Below are 15,528 nucleotides of genomic sequence, written 5' to 3'. Positions count from 1 at the left end.
TTTTTTAAGTTATAGAAAATTTCCAAAATTTTCAGTGTTAAATTATTTAACTAATTTTAAATAAATTATAAAATGATATTTATGTAAGCTTCCTTTAAAATATACATAATAATTTATATGTGCATCGATTATTGTACGTTTTGATAACTTTTTATTATGTATTTTTTTTGCATATATGATGGCTTGATATTTATATTTTCTTTTTATAATGGTTATAAATAAGTCCCTTTACAATAGGTAGGAAAAAAATTACAAGCTAGTGAAATATATATATAACATTTATAGAGAGAAAGAAAAGAGAAAAATTGTGTTTCCTTTTTTATTATAAAACGATAAAAAATTTTGAAATTAAAATTGTATTTATAAAAATTAATAATACAAATATTTAATACCCATTTAATATAATACTTTCCAATTATGAATCAAAAAAATAAAGTTAAAAAAAATTGTATTGTTGTATATAGGAGCTTATCCTAAATTTTGATGTTTACTTTTGCAAATAATATTTATAAAATTATAACAATTTCACACTTATTTATGTATGAGAAAAATTGTATTTTTATTTTTTTAAACGGAATAAGTCAACTATAGTTATGATAAAAGCTGAAACGAACTATGTGGATATTACACATGTAGAATGTTGTACCTTTCGCAATGCGCTAGTACGTAGTAAAATATGTATACTTTAAAATGAAAAAGAAAATAAAATCTTAATATTTTTTTAAACAAAGGAATGGAAACATAGTCAGGCAGTTGCATTTATTCCCATGCAGACAATATATTATGCCTATTGCTGTGTAACAAATAAAATACATAAAAAATAATACTACGAAATTCGATGTTTTTCTTTTCCTATCTGTGGTAGTTACTAAAAATGACAGTCTATTTTTTTTAAATGGTTACATAAAAGGAAAACATTTTTCATATATAATATGAAACAAAGTATAAACCCTGTACTATGTTATTAAATTTAAGAATTTTAGTAAAAGCTTTTTTGTCTTTTCCACTTAACCATATTAACCGTACACCCATATATATGCCAACTACATAAAGCTAATTTTTTTGGTTGTTTATCTTATTTGTTAATGATTTTCTTTTTTAATATTATAACTTTTTATAATAATTTATTATTTTATTTTTGGTACACCATTTTCAATACCCTTTATATAATTTCACTACCATTTCCATATTCTTCAAAAAATGTCATAACTTTATATTTGAAAAAATGTAATTAAGTAGCAAAATACTTGAATTAAATTTAAAAGCATAAATTAGTTAATTACATTTTTTCAAATATAAAGTTATGGCATTTTTTTTTGAAATTTATTGCGTTTGTAGTATATCGAAATTACAAAAAAATTACTATAGCATAAATTGTGGGGAACTGCATTTGGCAGTTTGGCGACTTTTTTTTTTTTTTTTTTTTTTTTTTTTTCATTTCTCATAAAGTAGTATGCTAATTTTTTGTGGTGTTTAATTATGTAAAATTTTTTAAACAAATAAACTATTATATAATAAAAGAGTATATGTATATTTTGTATTTTTTTTGAATTTTGATGAAGAATAAGTAAGGATATCCAACTTATTGGCAAAACATTATATGCCACTTTTTTATGCATAACATATATAAAAGTATAAATACAATTTTTTTTTTGTGATATACATATTTATTTCTTTAATTGGCGTCATGTAAAAAATTAAAAGTTTAACTAATAATATATTTTTCTTTTTTATCCAGTGATCAGGTATAACACCAATTTTGTTATGCCATGTTTGTAAATAGGCTACTTATGTAGTTAAAAAATAAAATAATAAATTAAATAAGATCGAATTAAATTGTAGTAAACTTGATAAAGCACATTTTACAGAATGAACTTCTTACGATTGCTGACCAATGAAAAGCCAAAAACCGATGAAAAAGATTCAGAGGAAAAAAATGAAAATAACACTGACGAGACTAATAATACTCAGATTTTAAAAGATGGCACACAACCAAATGAAAATAACAAAACCTTAGATCTTGAGAAAAGTGCTAGTGATGATAAAGAAATAAAAGCAAATGAGAATGCAGGGGGGGGACATAATGGAATATCAAACGTTAGTTCAGCAGTAGATAATAATATAAAAGAAAAATATGAATCACAAAATGGATATGGAGGAGAAAAAAGAAAATTTAATAATCCATATGGATATCATAATAATGAAGAGAAATTATCGGAAGATGAAGAAGAAAAAGATTTTGAATATTATTATAAAAAAACAACTGATTTTATAAATAGCGAATTTTTTGGAATAAATGATGAAATAAAAGATATAGCAAATATTTTAGGGACAGATTCAAAATCTTCAACTGAAATTGATAAAGTAAATATGCATCCTACTACTAGTTCACCTGATAAATATATTCTTGAAAAAATGCCTTTTTGTAAATTAATTAATTTTGAAAAAAATATATCAACAGAAAGACAAAGAGTTTTAAATTATTACAATGAAGATCGAAAACAAATTTATGAAAGTAGCATAAATAAAGAAAGACAATTTTCTCATGTTTTTCAAAATTCCGAAAAATATTATGATGCTAAAGAAATATTAGCATTTCTACTTCCATACCATACTTTTTATTTAGACCATATTAATATTGATGAAGATGATGAGGATACTGAATTAATAAATAATACTGAAAAAGAAATTAAAGAGATCGAACAATCTATCGAAGAAATAAGGCAATCCTTTGTGGCCTATATTAATCCATCAATTGTAAGAAAAAACAAGTCTACATCATGTTTCATTTGTGCATGTCATTCTATTCGCTATGCATTTTTTTTTTTTTACTTTTACATATGTTTAATTATTCATTTTCATTTATTCATTGCCCAGGTTTGGAGTCTCAGCCGAATTGCAGATAGAACAAATCACCAATATAAGAAATGCAAAAAACTATGTGACTAGTTTATTTTCCCAATTAAGTTGAAGCCCAATTTTTATTCTTAAATAATAAAGAGGAAACATGTTTATCATACTAAATTTTTTATGTATATATGTGTGCATAAAATAGGAAATATGTACTAAAATATTATGCATGTGCATAAAATATGAAGGATATTAACAAAATATTATGCATGTTCAGGTATTTTATGTCTTGTCCTTTTTAAACAGTTTGCACACATATTTACAAAAAATATTATTATGGGAAATACTTAAGGGGGAAAAAAATATATATACTATTGGCTTTTATCATTTAACTTATTAGGGGTATTAAAAAGGAATACTCATATCAGTTTATGCCTATATACAACCCTGTTTAATGTTTTAATTTTTTTATGGCTTATTAATAAATAATTTAATATTATATATATTTTTTTTTAATGATTATCTCAACAAATATATATAATATGTTTATGTATATACTTTTTCCAGTCATTTTGTAGAATAACAAAAAAACGGAAATTAATTTTTTATTTTTTTTATTATGAGTATAATATGAATTAAAATTGTAACCATAAGAATTACAATTTTAATAAATAAAAATATTTATTATTATATTGTGATTATATTATTATTAGTGTAACACACACATGCCATCATATATTAACATAACAACATGTGTAACTATACATATACACAATCTTTGTCATTTAAAAAGGTATCATTTTAACATTTTGCTAAAACCTTTTATATTATTTTTGAAATAAATAAATGCAAATATAGAGAAATGTATAGAATTACAACGGAATGTTAATTTTGTACATATTTTTTATGTAGAAGAATATGAATAAGTTCATGAAATATACAACGAAAATTTAATTGTATAAAATAATGTTCGCTATATTGTTACATCAATATGGTTATATTTATTTGCGTCTCTCAAAAGTGTTAATATATATGAACTGGTCATAAAGTTATCACATGAACAAATTCAAACACATGGGCGCACGCTATTACATATTTATACATACACATAATATACCAATATGTCAGTATTTAAATATAGCAAAATGAGGATACAGGTGTGAATATATACATACATCACACAATTTTTTTATATGCCCTGAAAATAGTTTACTTTTATTTTACCGTTATTAATTTTTTATATATTTTATTTGGGTACCAAAACTATATGAACAGTGCATATTAAAGTGGTAAATTTATGACATAATTTTATTTTTTTAATTTTTTATTTTTTCCAAAAAAAGAAAATATGCATTATTCAAATTATTTTTTATTATAAAAAGGTGTAACGCCAATATACATTTTATATATTTATATTGTGTACATATATTCCCCCTTGCATTAAATTTTAATAAAGTTTACGCCATTACCTTATTAATTTTAACTTCGATTACTACTGTAATCAGTGCTTTTAATTTTGATGAAAAACAAAGAAAATTTTTTACGCAAAAAAAAAAAAAAAAATTAAGATATGTATATTATATGAAAAATATGAATTCTAAAACATTATGAAAGATTAACAGAATATATATAAAATACTACAAAAGTATATATACGTAGTTTTAAAATTCATATTTAAGGTGACTACGAGTAAAATTACGAAAATTTAACTTCTTATTTATCTCATGTAAAATGGTGAAAACAATATTTAATAGTCAAGCATTTTATAATATAAAATCCAATGTGGCAGATTTAAAAAAGAGATATATATCCTTCCAAAGAAATTTAGTACATGACAATATAATTAAAAAGGAAACACCAAAACATGAACAAAAGCCTTTGGGATCGTATCCAGTTCCCCCTGAAGCTGAAATGATGTGGAGAAATAGGCATACAGCATATGGAGGATATATTCAACAAACAATTTCACCTTTTCAACAAAAAATAGTATACCCATTTTGGCACATGGCTCTTGCTCGATGGTGGGCAAAATTTTCCTCATATATATGGTGGTGGATCTGGCCTTTCGCAATAACCCATATCATTTTATGGAAAATGTTCCGTGATGCAAAGAAATATGTACAGCAAAAACATTGGTATTGATGCACACACCAAATATATTTATATAATATACATTGGGGCCATACCCAAGTGAATATTATTTAGCAATAAGCTATTTTAAAAATGTTGTTATTTCATAGCACGCACTCATTTTATATTGTTATAATATTACATATCTTTATTCGTTTTTATGAAGTATATATATTTTGCTTATAGACTATATTCCTTCAAATTTTTTTTCATGTTATGCTATTTTATTTAATAATTATTTTATTTTTTTTGTATTACCATTTTTATGCGAAATATATAAAATAAATAAAGTAGCATATAGACCTAAAATTAAAAATAATAAAAAAACAGCTTTAAATACTGAAATAGTGATATTTGAAATGATGTAAGGTTGCATCACTTTTTATATTTTCACCCTCTTAAAATATAGGAGACTAATCATATTCAACATACACATGTGTGCATTTCCTTTGAAGTATGATGTTAAAAGATTGTCAGAATAAATAAAATGAGTTTATTTATGAACATGCAATATTTTTTATGTACATACTAGCCATTTTCCCAATTTTGTTCATGCAAAAAGATATAATATTAAATATGTGCTTATTTGCATATGCTATCAATAATACAATAGTGACATTTATAATAGGCATACTTAAATGCATAAGCACAAACAAGGATAGATATAAAATATATGCACATAATATGTCAGAAAAAATAAATTGTCTTATCGTAAAAAATTATTTGAAGAAAATTTATTAAACGAATGAAAATACACAATTTTGATAAAAACACCAGTTGTGTGTGTTTTACACCATTATACAGTGTGTGTATTCAATTTTTTTGAACATATATATTTACAAATAACTACAAAATAGGAAATCGTTCGTTTGAATATTGTATAGGGTATTTATTGTGGGCAAAATTTTAATAAAACTTTTAGGAGAAAACACATAATGAGCTTTATGCTATTTTCAATGAATATGATCATATTGTGATTTTAATAGTGCATAATCGTAGTATTTTGTCTATATATTTTTTTCTTTTTTTTTAGCTCTTATTGTAAACTAGGTTGAGCATACAGACATAATAAAGCTATCTATTGCTGATTAAAAGCTTATGCACGAATAAAAGGAAATAAATATTTTATGGTCATATGTACAATGGATATATAGAAGGATGGACTACTGAATGTTTGTTTCTTTGGGATTATCATTCGAAGAATCTTCTTGCTCTTCGTTTTTTTTTGGTGGTATCAAAGGTAAAGTATTTTCATCGACATTGTATTTATGTGCATTTTCCAATAAATATTCTGCTATGTGTAAGCATGGATTTTTTGGTTTTGTTTTACAAATATATATTAATGCATCAGTTAAAATTGGCAAAATATTTTTAATTAAATAAAATCGTAAAGGTAATGATTGGTTATGTATATATTGTTGTTGATATTCCATAAGTAATTGTTGTCTTTTTTTTTCAGCTTTTATTAATTCATCGTTTTTATTTAATTCTTCATTAGCAATATTATCTTCACTTTTTTGTAAATTTTCTTTTTCATTTAATAATTTTATTTCTTGTTCATGTAATTTATTTTTTAAAATTTCATCAGTAGATGGTAAAAAATTATAAAACTTTTTGTTTTTTTCAATATATATGTATATATTTGTTAATATATCATCAAGAATTGATTTTTCATTTATATTTATATTTAAAACTTCTATTTCATTTTCTATAAAATAATCTTCAATTGTATTTTTTTTATCAAACTCTAAATAATCATTTCTACAATTTTCTTCTACATATTTATTATATCGTCTTTCAAAACCCTTTTCATCATTATGTCCTTTGATAATTTCTTCCTTTGGTAAATTCATCATTCGACTTTTACAAAGATCTTCATTTGATTTTAAAATTATGACAAATTCAGGTAATATAGGGTTATTATTTGGTTGTATATTTTTCCCATCATTATATAAGCATTCTTTATTTTCTTCCTTATCATTTTTGGCATCACTTTTTTTATTCTTTTTTGGGCTTTCATTTGTTTCATCGTCATTCTCTGATTCGTCTTCATTCTCTGATTCGTTTTCATTTTCTGACTCATCTTCATTTTGTGATGTACCTGATTGTGTTGATCTTTTTTTACTACTAGAGTTACTCTGTTCATCTTCTTTGCTTTCGTCATCCATCTCACTCTCTGTTTCTTCCCCACTCGCTTCATCACCTTCCAATCCATCATTACTTCTTTGTTTTTCATTTTTTATTTTATTTTTTTTGTGGCTTTTTTTCATTGATTCATTTTGTGAAAAAGTAAGCCCATCTGAACTGGTCACTAGATTTGAAGCGGAATAATTTTCAAAAAATATTTTTGCTTCATCATAATTTCTAGGAAATGAATCTAAGACATACCCTCTGAATTTGCATTCATTACTTTTTAATTTTTTGTAAAATATGAATGATAGGTCATTTAGGTTTAGTTTATCCACCTTTTCAATATTGTTTAAACTATTTTTATAGTATTCTGGAAAATTATAATTATTTTTTTTGCATTCATCTAATAATATTTGAATAGAACACATTTTTAAATTATAATGTTCGCAAATTTTTTTAGCAATAAATGTTTTACCTACCCCTGGTGGACCTAAAATTATTATTTTTAATGATTTAAGATTTCTATATTCGCAAAACTCTGTTGATAAAATTGAAATATTTTTTGTGAATCCATCTTGGCAGTGAAACTTAACACATGACTCTCCTTCCTCGTGCTTCTCACCTTCATCATGTTCGTCATGCTCACCACCTTCGCTATGGTCACTACTTTCGCCGTGCTCGCTATTTTCATCTTGTTCATCTTGTTCATCATCGTTGTTCTCTTCACTGCTAACTTGGCTGTTGTCATTTTCATCACTTTCATTCTTGTCACTTCCATTTTCATCCTTTTCGGGACTGTCTTTTTTTTCCTCGTCAGTGATATTTATCTGGTTGGGGTTCCAAAACTGGGTGCACTGAAATCTCAAGTTAATACATAACTTATCGGAGTCCTTAATAAAAATAGAATCATAAGATGATACAGATAAATAATTATTATTACCAGAAATATAATTAGCAACAGATTTTATAATATCTTTTTGTGTAACATATTCTTGATCAACTGCTATAAGATATTTTATTTTAGGTTCATATAAAAAAACATTTTTAATATATTCACATAATCCTTTTATATGAATAACAGGAATATAATTATCTCCCTTGTCAATTATTTGATTATCTTTACTAAACCATGCATTTTTAAAAATTGGAAAAAAAACATTTTCTCCATTACCATATAATATTCCTGAAGCAACAACATATGTATTTATATTTTTAACAGAATTTAATGATAAAATTAGAGTTTCAATTGTTTTTAATTCTTTATAATCAGATGATGGTATTCTTTTTAAATAATCCTTTTCGCTAAAAATTTCAGGGATATATCTATATTTGTCTATGCTATTTTTTTGAAAATCATCGATGGAATTTATTTTGTCACTTGCTTGTGTTTTTAAAGCAGTGTCGTTTGTTTCAGCATTTTCTCCAATTTTTCCCTCAGCATTTTCTTCGATTTTTTTTTTGAAAAATTTTCTTTTTGTTTTATTCCAAGTCATAATAGACGAAATGAGAATAAAAGTAATTTTAGTTTTTATTTCTTCATTTCTTAATTTTCTTATAATATATTCTATTTCATCTATACATGTATTGTGCATATCAAATATACATAAATTGGACATGACTATATATTTTAGTAATCTATCTTTATTAGTCTTTGACACTATTTTTTTTACATTATCATAATTATACATGCACATATCTTCCTCATTCGATTCATTTTGACTTATCAGTGTACCATATATTTCACATTTTTCATTTTGTATATTGTCTAGTGTCTTACATAAACAGCTTCCACTGTATGTATTTATATTATTGATAAAAATTTTCATATTCTATTATAGTCTTATAAATAGGGAAAATAGAATATGGAGAGAAAATATTGATTTTTTTTTTTCTCCAATTTTCTTGTTTGAGATTATTTTACAAAATCAGACAGGCAAACAGTATTTCATTAAGTTTGCCTCTTTTTATATATTTTATTTTTACAGCATAAACAGTATATTGAAAATGTATATTTAATTAAGCTATATTTTTTTTTTTTTTTTTTTTTTTTTAAATGTATAGCTAGCTATTTTTATAGGACATACTTATATATGATAATCTTTTTATTACTACAAAACAAAAATTTAATGACACATTTGACAAAGATATATTAAAAAAAATGTCCATAATTTAGCAAATTATTCCAATTATTGTCTTATAGTTAATTTAAGTACTAGTGCACATGTACTATTATATCTATTTTTTTTTCTCTCCATATTTAAGCATGAACAAAGTGCATTATATTGAATTTTTTTTTTTTTGATAAGTAACATCGGAAATATGAATATATAGAAATTTTATAATTACAATAAAAAGGAAAGATATAAAAATAAAAGAGAGGAATTATACTAAAGTGGATACATAAACATTGACGAAATAATTGTCTTATTAGTGCAAAAAAATATATGGAATAAATAAAATTATTGAAAAAGCAAAACAATAATATTTTATATGCGTCCACAATATACAACCAATTCCTATTCCCTTTAGCTGTACCTTATTATTATCATTTTGTTTTAACACATTTTTTTTAATACTATTCATATTTTAAAAAAAATAAATATTTGTATATTTTTTACATTCTCTATAAGCACATATTATATGGTAAAAGTAAAGGGATGTATGTCTATGACATTATATTGTGTGAAAAGATATTCCAAAAATGAGAAAAATAAAAAGTCGCCACCCGATTGTTAGCATTTTAAATAATATATCCTGACTGTGCATATTTTATTTTTGATTTTAATGAAAAGACTAACTTAGTTCATTTTAACCCGTTTGTTTTTCCTTTAAATTGAGGTAGCATAGTTATTTTTTAATTTTCCAGCGAAGAATAATAGTTTAAGCCAAAAATAGTAAAATAATATAAATATGTACTGTTAATAAATTTATGAACATGTTAATAAAATTATGAACACGTTAATAAAATTATGAACATGTTAATATAAATATTGCATATTTTAATAAATTAAAGTTTACAATTTTGAGGTTACAATATAGTGTCATTTATTACTACCGCTATTTTATTTTGCTGTTATTTTTCCAATCACTTATTTACTGGTTTTATGTTTAACTGTTCATTTGAAACCTAATCTAAAAATAGATTAATAATATGAAGTAGATATGTATATTTAATTATAAAAATAAAAAATAATGAAATATGAGGTACCAAAGTCAAGTATTAAGCAATAAGCACACAAATTAATAAATACAATGAAAAAAAAATATATGTATATATACATACACATATGTAGGCGATTAAAATGTGGATAGAACAGTATATATTTTTCTAAAAGAAAAAAACAAATTGAATAACTAAAAATAGTTAAGTATTTTTTTTAATAATTTTTATGAAAAAAACGGCATATTTTTCATTTATTTTTAGTACTACTATTTTCTATATGGCTTTACTTTCGAATAACATAATGAAAAAATAATAAAATAATAAAGTAACAAAAAATAAAAAAATATATAAATAGAAAAAACAGAAAAAATATAAATACGCAGCTTTATCATAACTCGTAAAATTGTTGAAAAAAACAATAAATACAAATTTAATAATTGTAAAAAATATACAACGATAGTATTCCTTCAACAAATGTAAGAATAAAAATATGAATTTTTATATAAACCAGTTTAACTTTTTCATTTAGTTCTAAAAAAAGCAATAACGTATTTATATATGAATATTCTAATCTATAACCCGAAAAAAATATTCGTTTTATTTAGCCAACACAACTCATGCATATATACATACATACATACACGTTTGCATGCTTGCGATTTTATTTCTCTATGTACAGACAATAACTAAGCACTTACAAAATTTGTATACACCCATCACTTGTTTGTGCCCTTCTTTTGCTATAACATATTTAGTTACTCTTTATACGAGAAAATGGGAGAGGTAAAAACAAAAAAAAATTCATGAATAAGGATGACATATTTTCATACTGAAATAGTTTATGTTATCTGGTTATGCATGAATATGTGTGGATGTTTTATGTTTAAATGATATAATGGTAGATATATTTTTTATTCTTGTCTTTTTATTTATGTACAGGTAATTGTACCTAGAAGTTTTCGATTACTTGATGAGTTGGAAAGAGGACAGAAAGGGAATGTTAGTGAAGGCGTATCTTTCGGATTAGAAAGTGCAGATGACATAACATTGTCAAACTGGTCATGCACTATATTTGGACAACCAGGAACTGTTTTTGAAAATCGTATTTACTCGCTAACCGTTTTTTGTGGCGATAGCTATCCCGATGTCCCACCGACTGTTAAATTTGACACCAAAATAGAAATGAATTGTGTAGATGGAACAGGAAATGTAAGAGAAAGAAAAGGAAAAGAAATAGAGTTATCATTCGTTTGTTTTTATCTACCTACTAATTTTTGCCAATTTTCATTCGCTTAGGTCATGAAGAGCCACCTCCACATTTTAAAAAACTGGAACCGAAACTACACAATCGAAACAATACTAATTGCATTAAGACAGGAAATGCTTTCGAGCGCTAACAAGCGTTTACCTCAACCAAACGAAGGAGAAACATACTAAGGTAGCTATAAATCGAGCTACTATATATGATAAAGTATATGCCTATTTTTCATATTTATCTGTGTTTTTTTTTAAATATATATTTCCTTTCAAATCTAACTCTTATGAGATGTTCGCATAAAATGTAAGTGCATTCATGTGTATTTTTTTTCAATTTTAAAGTTAATTTACTAACTTGTGTAATAACTTTAAACATTAGCCATGCAAGATTGGCAGTAAGGGTTTATTATTAAGTTGTATGTAAAATTATAATTTAAATAATATAGAATATATGGGAAGTCTCAATAAGTATAGCACACCAATTAGACGCATATCTCTTCCTTTTTCTTAAGGGGTATTATATATTATAGATAAACTTGTGCTGGTACATACAATTATGTAATATTTTCTGAATAAAATGAAATTCGTCTAACTATTGAAATGTGCAAAGGGCAAAATATTTATGTAGCTTTAAATTTAAAGAGAAATATATGTGTGTTGCTATTTATACTTAAAATGGAAAATTTTAAACAAAAAATAGGATAAAATAAGTAAATATATATCTTTTAATTTGTTAAAATTGGATTATATATTATACAATATTAATTTTTTTTTAAAATAATCCAATTAGAGAAATATACGATTTTGTAAAGAGATGAAAAATTTTGAAAATGGAAATAATTTTTTATTTATATGCACACACATTTTATAATTTTAATTTAAAAATTTTTTAAAATAATTTTTTGTATTTTTAAAGGAAATAAATTTTGTTTTGTTATTAGTAAAATATATATTTTATGAGGATTGGCTTATTTGATTTTTATTATTTTAAAGAAATATTTCTGTGTATATTCGTCTCTTTTTCGTATTTTAAATAGTAAGTAATATATTTTTGAAGGTAGCAATAATAAAAGATATTATCCCATTTGAATAAGTTCATTTTTGTTTGTCCAAACATAATATACAATTGGGAATACATATATGTGTATACTACATGATAAGTAATTTATTTTAAACAATGAACAAGCATATTGATGAATATAAAAGAATTGCGTATATTATTTTATTTTAATAAAAAATATAGTTGTTTGTCGAAAATAAAATTAAAAGAATTTCACATTAACTCTTGGGATAAATATAAAAGGGAATTAAAAACAATGGAAAATTTACAAAATGCAAAAAAACGACAAAATACTTATTGTGATGGAGTTGAAAATTTTGATATAAATAAAAAAACTCGATTAATTTTGTTAAATAATGAGACAAAGTTAAATAGGAGTGTCACAACTACTAACATCGGAGAAATTAACACTAAGGAAAGCCTTTTAAAAACTTTTAAAACGTGCACTAATTTTAATTCAGGCTTTGAAAATGACAAACCAGAGAAATTGCAAACTCACCAAGGGGACATAGGTATTACTAAAATTGTAGGCGAAGAATATGGACTAAAGACGGAGTGCGAAATAAAGACTGAAATCCAAGATGGCAAGACCGAACATGCTGAGAAAAGTGGAACTGCCCTTATAAAAGAAGAGCAGGGATTGGAAAGTGCCGAAAAAATATGCGATGGCGTTTTAAATGATGCCAAAAAAAATGAATTACCTGAACAAGTCAGGCAAAATGTGAATGTAATAGTAACATGGAATATGAATAGCATAACAGTGAGATATAAGAATAAAGACAAATGGAAAAAGTTTATAAAATTTGTGAACGAAATAAATGCAGATGTTTTATGTTTTCAAGAGGTTCGATTACCTGCTTTAAATATTCCAAAAAACGAAGAAGTAAAAGTAGAAGATAATAAAACATATGGTAGAAAAAAAACTGAAAAAATTATTGATGAAGAAAGAGATAGAGGATCTGTAAAAAATACAGATCAAAAAAGTTTGTTAGATTATAATATTGTTGAAGATATATTAAAAAAAGATTTTAAAGAATATAATGCATATTTTAGTTTAGCAAATATAAAATATAGTGGACAATTAGTGCTAGTTAAAAAAACTATAGAAGTAAAATCAGTTCGATATAATCTTTCCTTTGATACAAATCCTAATATACATAATGATGAAGGTCGAATAATATTACTTGAATTTTCGAACTTTTATTTATTATCTACATACTCACCAAATAATGGATTTGATGCACCAAAATTTGAAAGACGAAGATTATTTGATGATAGCATGAAAGAATTTGTTTTATTTATGAAGAAAGAAAATAAAAATTTAATATGGACAGGAGATTTAAATATTGCACCTGAAGATATAGATTTATCACATCCTATAGAATTTAGAAAAATGAAAAAAGGAAATGTTCCTAAGGAGTATATTGGACAACCTGGTTGTACCGATGCAGAACGAAAAAATTTTAAAACTATTTTAAAAAATGGTGATTTGGTAGATTCCTATCGATATTTTGAAAATTATAAAATAAAAAATGATCCGACATATAAAAAAAAAACAAATATCAATGATAATATTTATACATGGAGATGTCCATTTCTTATTGGCAAATCATGTAATAGAGCAATGAGGATAGATCATTTCATTGTTTCTAAGAGCTTACTTGATAAAATTGAAAATGTAGAGATACATGGATATAGTGTTTCTCACACGAACTTTTATGGATCGGATCATTGCCCCGTTATTCTAAACATGAAGAAGTAAAGGTTAGGAATGTTGAGAAATTGCCTAATTTTCCTTACGTGATTTTTCCACTTTTTGAAACGACACCTTTTTTATTGCACTAGGTGTCGACATATCCAAATACTAGACAAATTGCCTATTCACTTTTTTTTTTTGTAACATATTTCATGCACATACATAATTATATATCAACTTGTTTACATGCATATATGCATTTTTATTTTAAAAACTACAAACATGTTTTCTCTTTTAATTGGGTACATATATTATGGTCTTATAAAAAATTATATTTAAAATAGTCATCTACAATCGCACACTAAATTGTTGGAAAACAAATTGAACAAGCTACATTTACTTATGATGTAGAAATTATGTTTGTTATTACATCTCGTGTAAGGATTCCTATTTTTGTAGATACCTGTTGAGAGTGTTATGCCAAATTTGTGTCGATACAATTTGGAGGAACATAAACTGATTTAGGATGTTTAATAAAACAAATGATTTTAATTGTTGAAAAAAAAGATTATATAAAAATATTTTAGAAGTATAGATAAAGATGGAAAATTAAGAGAATTTCCAAAATTTGTTTAACTTCCTTTTTTTGGTCGTTAGAATATTCTTTTTATTTTAAAGCACATTTATTATTTATTTAGAAAAATGAAATAAATCGAATTTTATATAATAACCTTATAAATTTATAAAAAATTTTCAACAATCCAAACCTTATTTGAATTAGTTATATATTTCATTTTTGACTAGTATTTTGTTAGAGCATTATAAATAATGTATGGCAATAAATAAAGGATTATACATAATTATGTATTGGGGTAGGCAAACAAAAAATATTATACTGCATACACGCATGTAATAATATATGGATTACGGCAATTTGCATAAGTATTATGAAAGGGGAACGAGATTTCCCATATATTATTATTTAACTTATTTTTATTTTAGTTTCTACAGCTGATATAGGTAAAATTTATGGCATAGTGGAAAAAATATAATGTGTTAACGAAATAAATAATATAGTTAAAAAAAATTAACATAATATTCTTACTTATTGTTATGCATAATTTTATTTATGTTTTGCGCCGCCTTGTTGCTATATTTTCGAGGATTTAAAAAAATAAAAGCATGTTGCTTTTATAATGTGTTTATAATTAATATTATAAAATAAAAAATAATAGAATTTTT

At 24.1% G+C, this 15,528-nt stretch overlaps 5 protein-coding genes across 5 annotated transcripts; 4 read left to right on the top strand and 1 right to left on the bottom strand.

The window, feature by feature from the left end:
• Window positions 1–1,869: 1,869 nt before the first annotated feature.
• PCHAS_0405400 (conserved Plasmodium protein, unknown function) lies at window positions 1,870–2,949 on the top strand (the record flags this gene model as incomplete). Its single annotated transcript, XM_741150.2, has 2 exons — window positions 1,870–2,757; window positions 2,878–2,949. 2 exons carry the CDS (start codon window positions 1,870–1,872, stop codon window positions 2,947–2,949), a joined length of 960 nt encoding a protein of 319 aa, XP_746243.2.
• A 1,632-nt stretch (window positions 2,950–4,581) lies between these two features.
• On the top strand, window positions 4,582–4,992 carry PCHAS_0405300 (conserved protein, unknown function; the record flags this gene model as incomplete). Its single annotated transcript, XM_741148.1, has 1 exon — window positions 4,582–4,992. One exon carries the CDS (start codon window positions 4,582–4,584, stop codon window positions 4,990–4,992), a length of 411 nt encoding a protein of 136 aa, XP_746241.1.
• A 1,151-nt stretch (window positions 4,993–6,143) lies between these two features.
• PCHAS_0405200 (P-loop containing nucleoside triphosphate hydrolase, putative) lies at window positions 6,144–8,936 on the bottom strand (the record flags this gene model as incomplete). The annotated part of the gene is made up of 1 exon (XM_016799965.1): window positions 6,144–8,936. The coding sequence occupies one exon, from the start codon at window positions 8,934–8,936 to the stop codon at window positions 6,144–6,146; it is 2,793 nt and encodes a 930-aa protein (XP_016653268.1).
• A 2,111-nt stretch (window positions 8,937–11,047) lies between these two features.
• On the top strand, window positions 11,048–11,710 carry PCHAS_0405100 (ubiquitin-conjugating enzyme E2, putative; the record flags this gene model as incomplete). Its single annotated transcript, XM_016799964.1, has 3 exons — window positions 11,048–11,056; window positions 11,213–11,482; window positions 11,570–11,710. 3 exons carry the CDS (start codon window positions 11,048–11,050, stop codon window positions 11,708–11,710), a joined length of 420 nt encoding a protein of 139 aa, XP_016653267.1.
• A 1,013-nt stretch (window positions 11,711–12,723) lies between these two features.
• Window positions 12,724–14,352, top strand: PCHAS_0405000 (DNA-(apurinic or apyrimidinic site) lyase, putative; the record flags this gene model as incomplete). The annotated part of the gene is made up of 1 exon (XM_741147.2): window positions 12,724–14,352. The coding sequence occupies one exon, from the start codon at window positions 12,724–12,726 to the stop codon at window positions 14,350–14,352; it is 1,629 nt and encodes a 542-aa protein (XP_746240.2).
• Window positions 14,353–15,528: the final 1,176 nt, after the last annotated feature.

This window comes from Plasmodium chabaudi (genome assembly GCF_900002335.3).
Source record: "Plasmodium chabaudi chabaudi strain AS genome assembly, chromosome: 4".
In the NCBI taxonomy this organism is placed as follows: Eukaryota; Apicomplexa; class Aconoidasida; order Haemosporida; family Plasmodiidae; genus Plasmodium; species Plasmodium chabaudi.
Note: the sequence above shows the minus strand (reverse complement) of the source record. Positions and strands in the feature narration are given on the sequence as shown.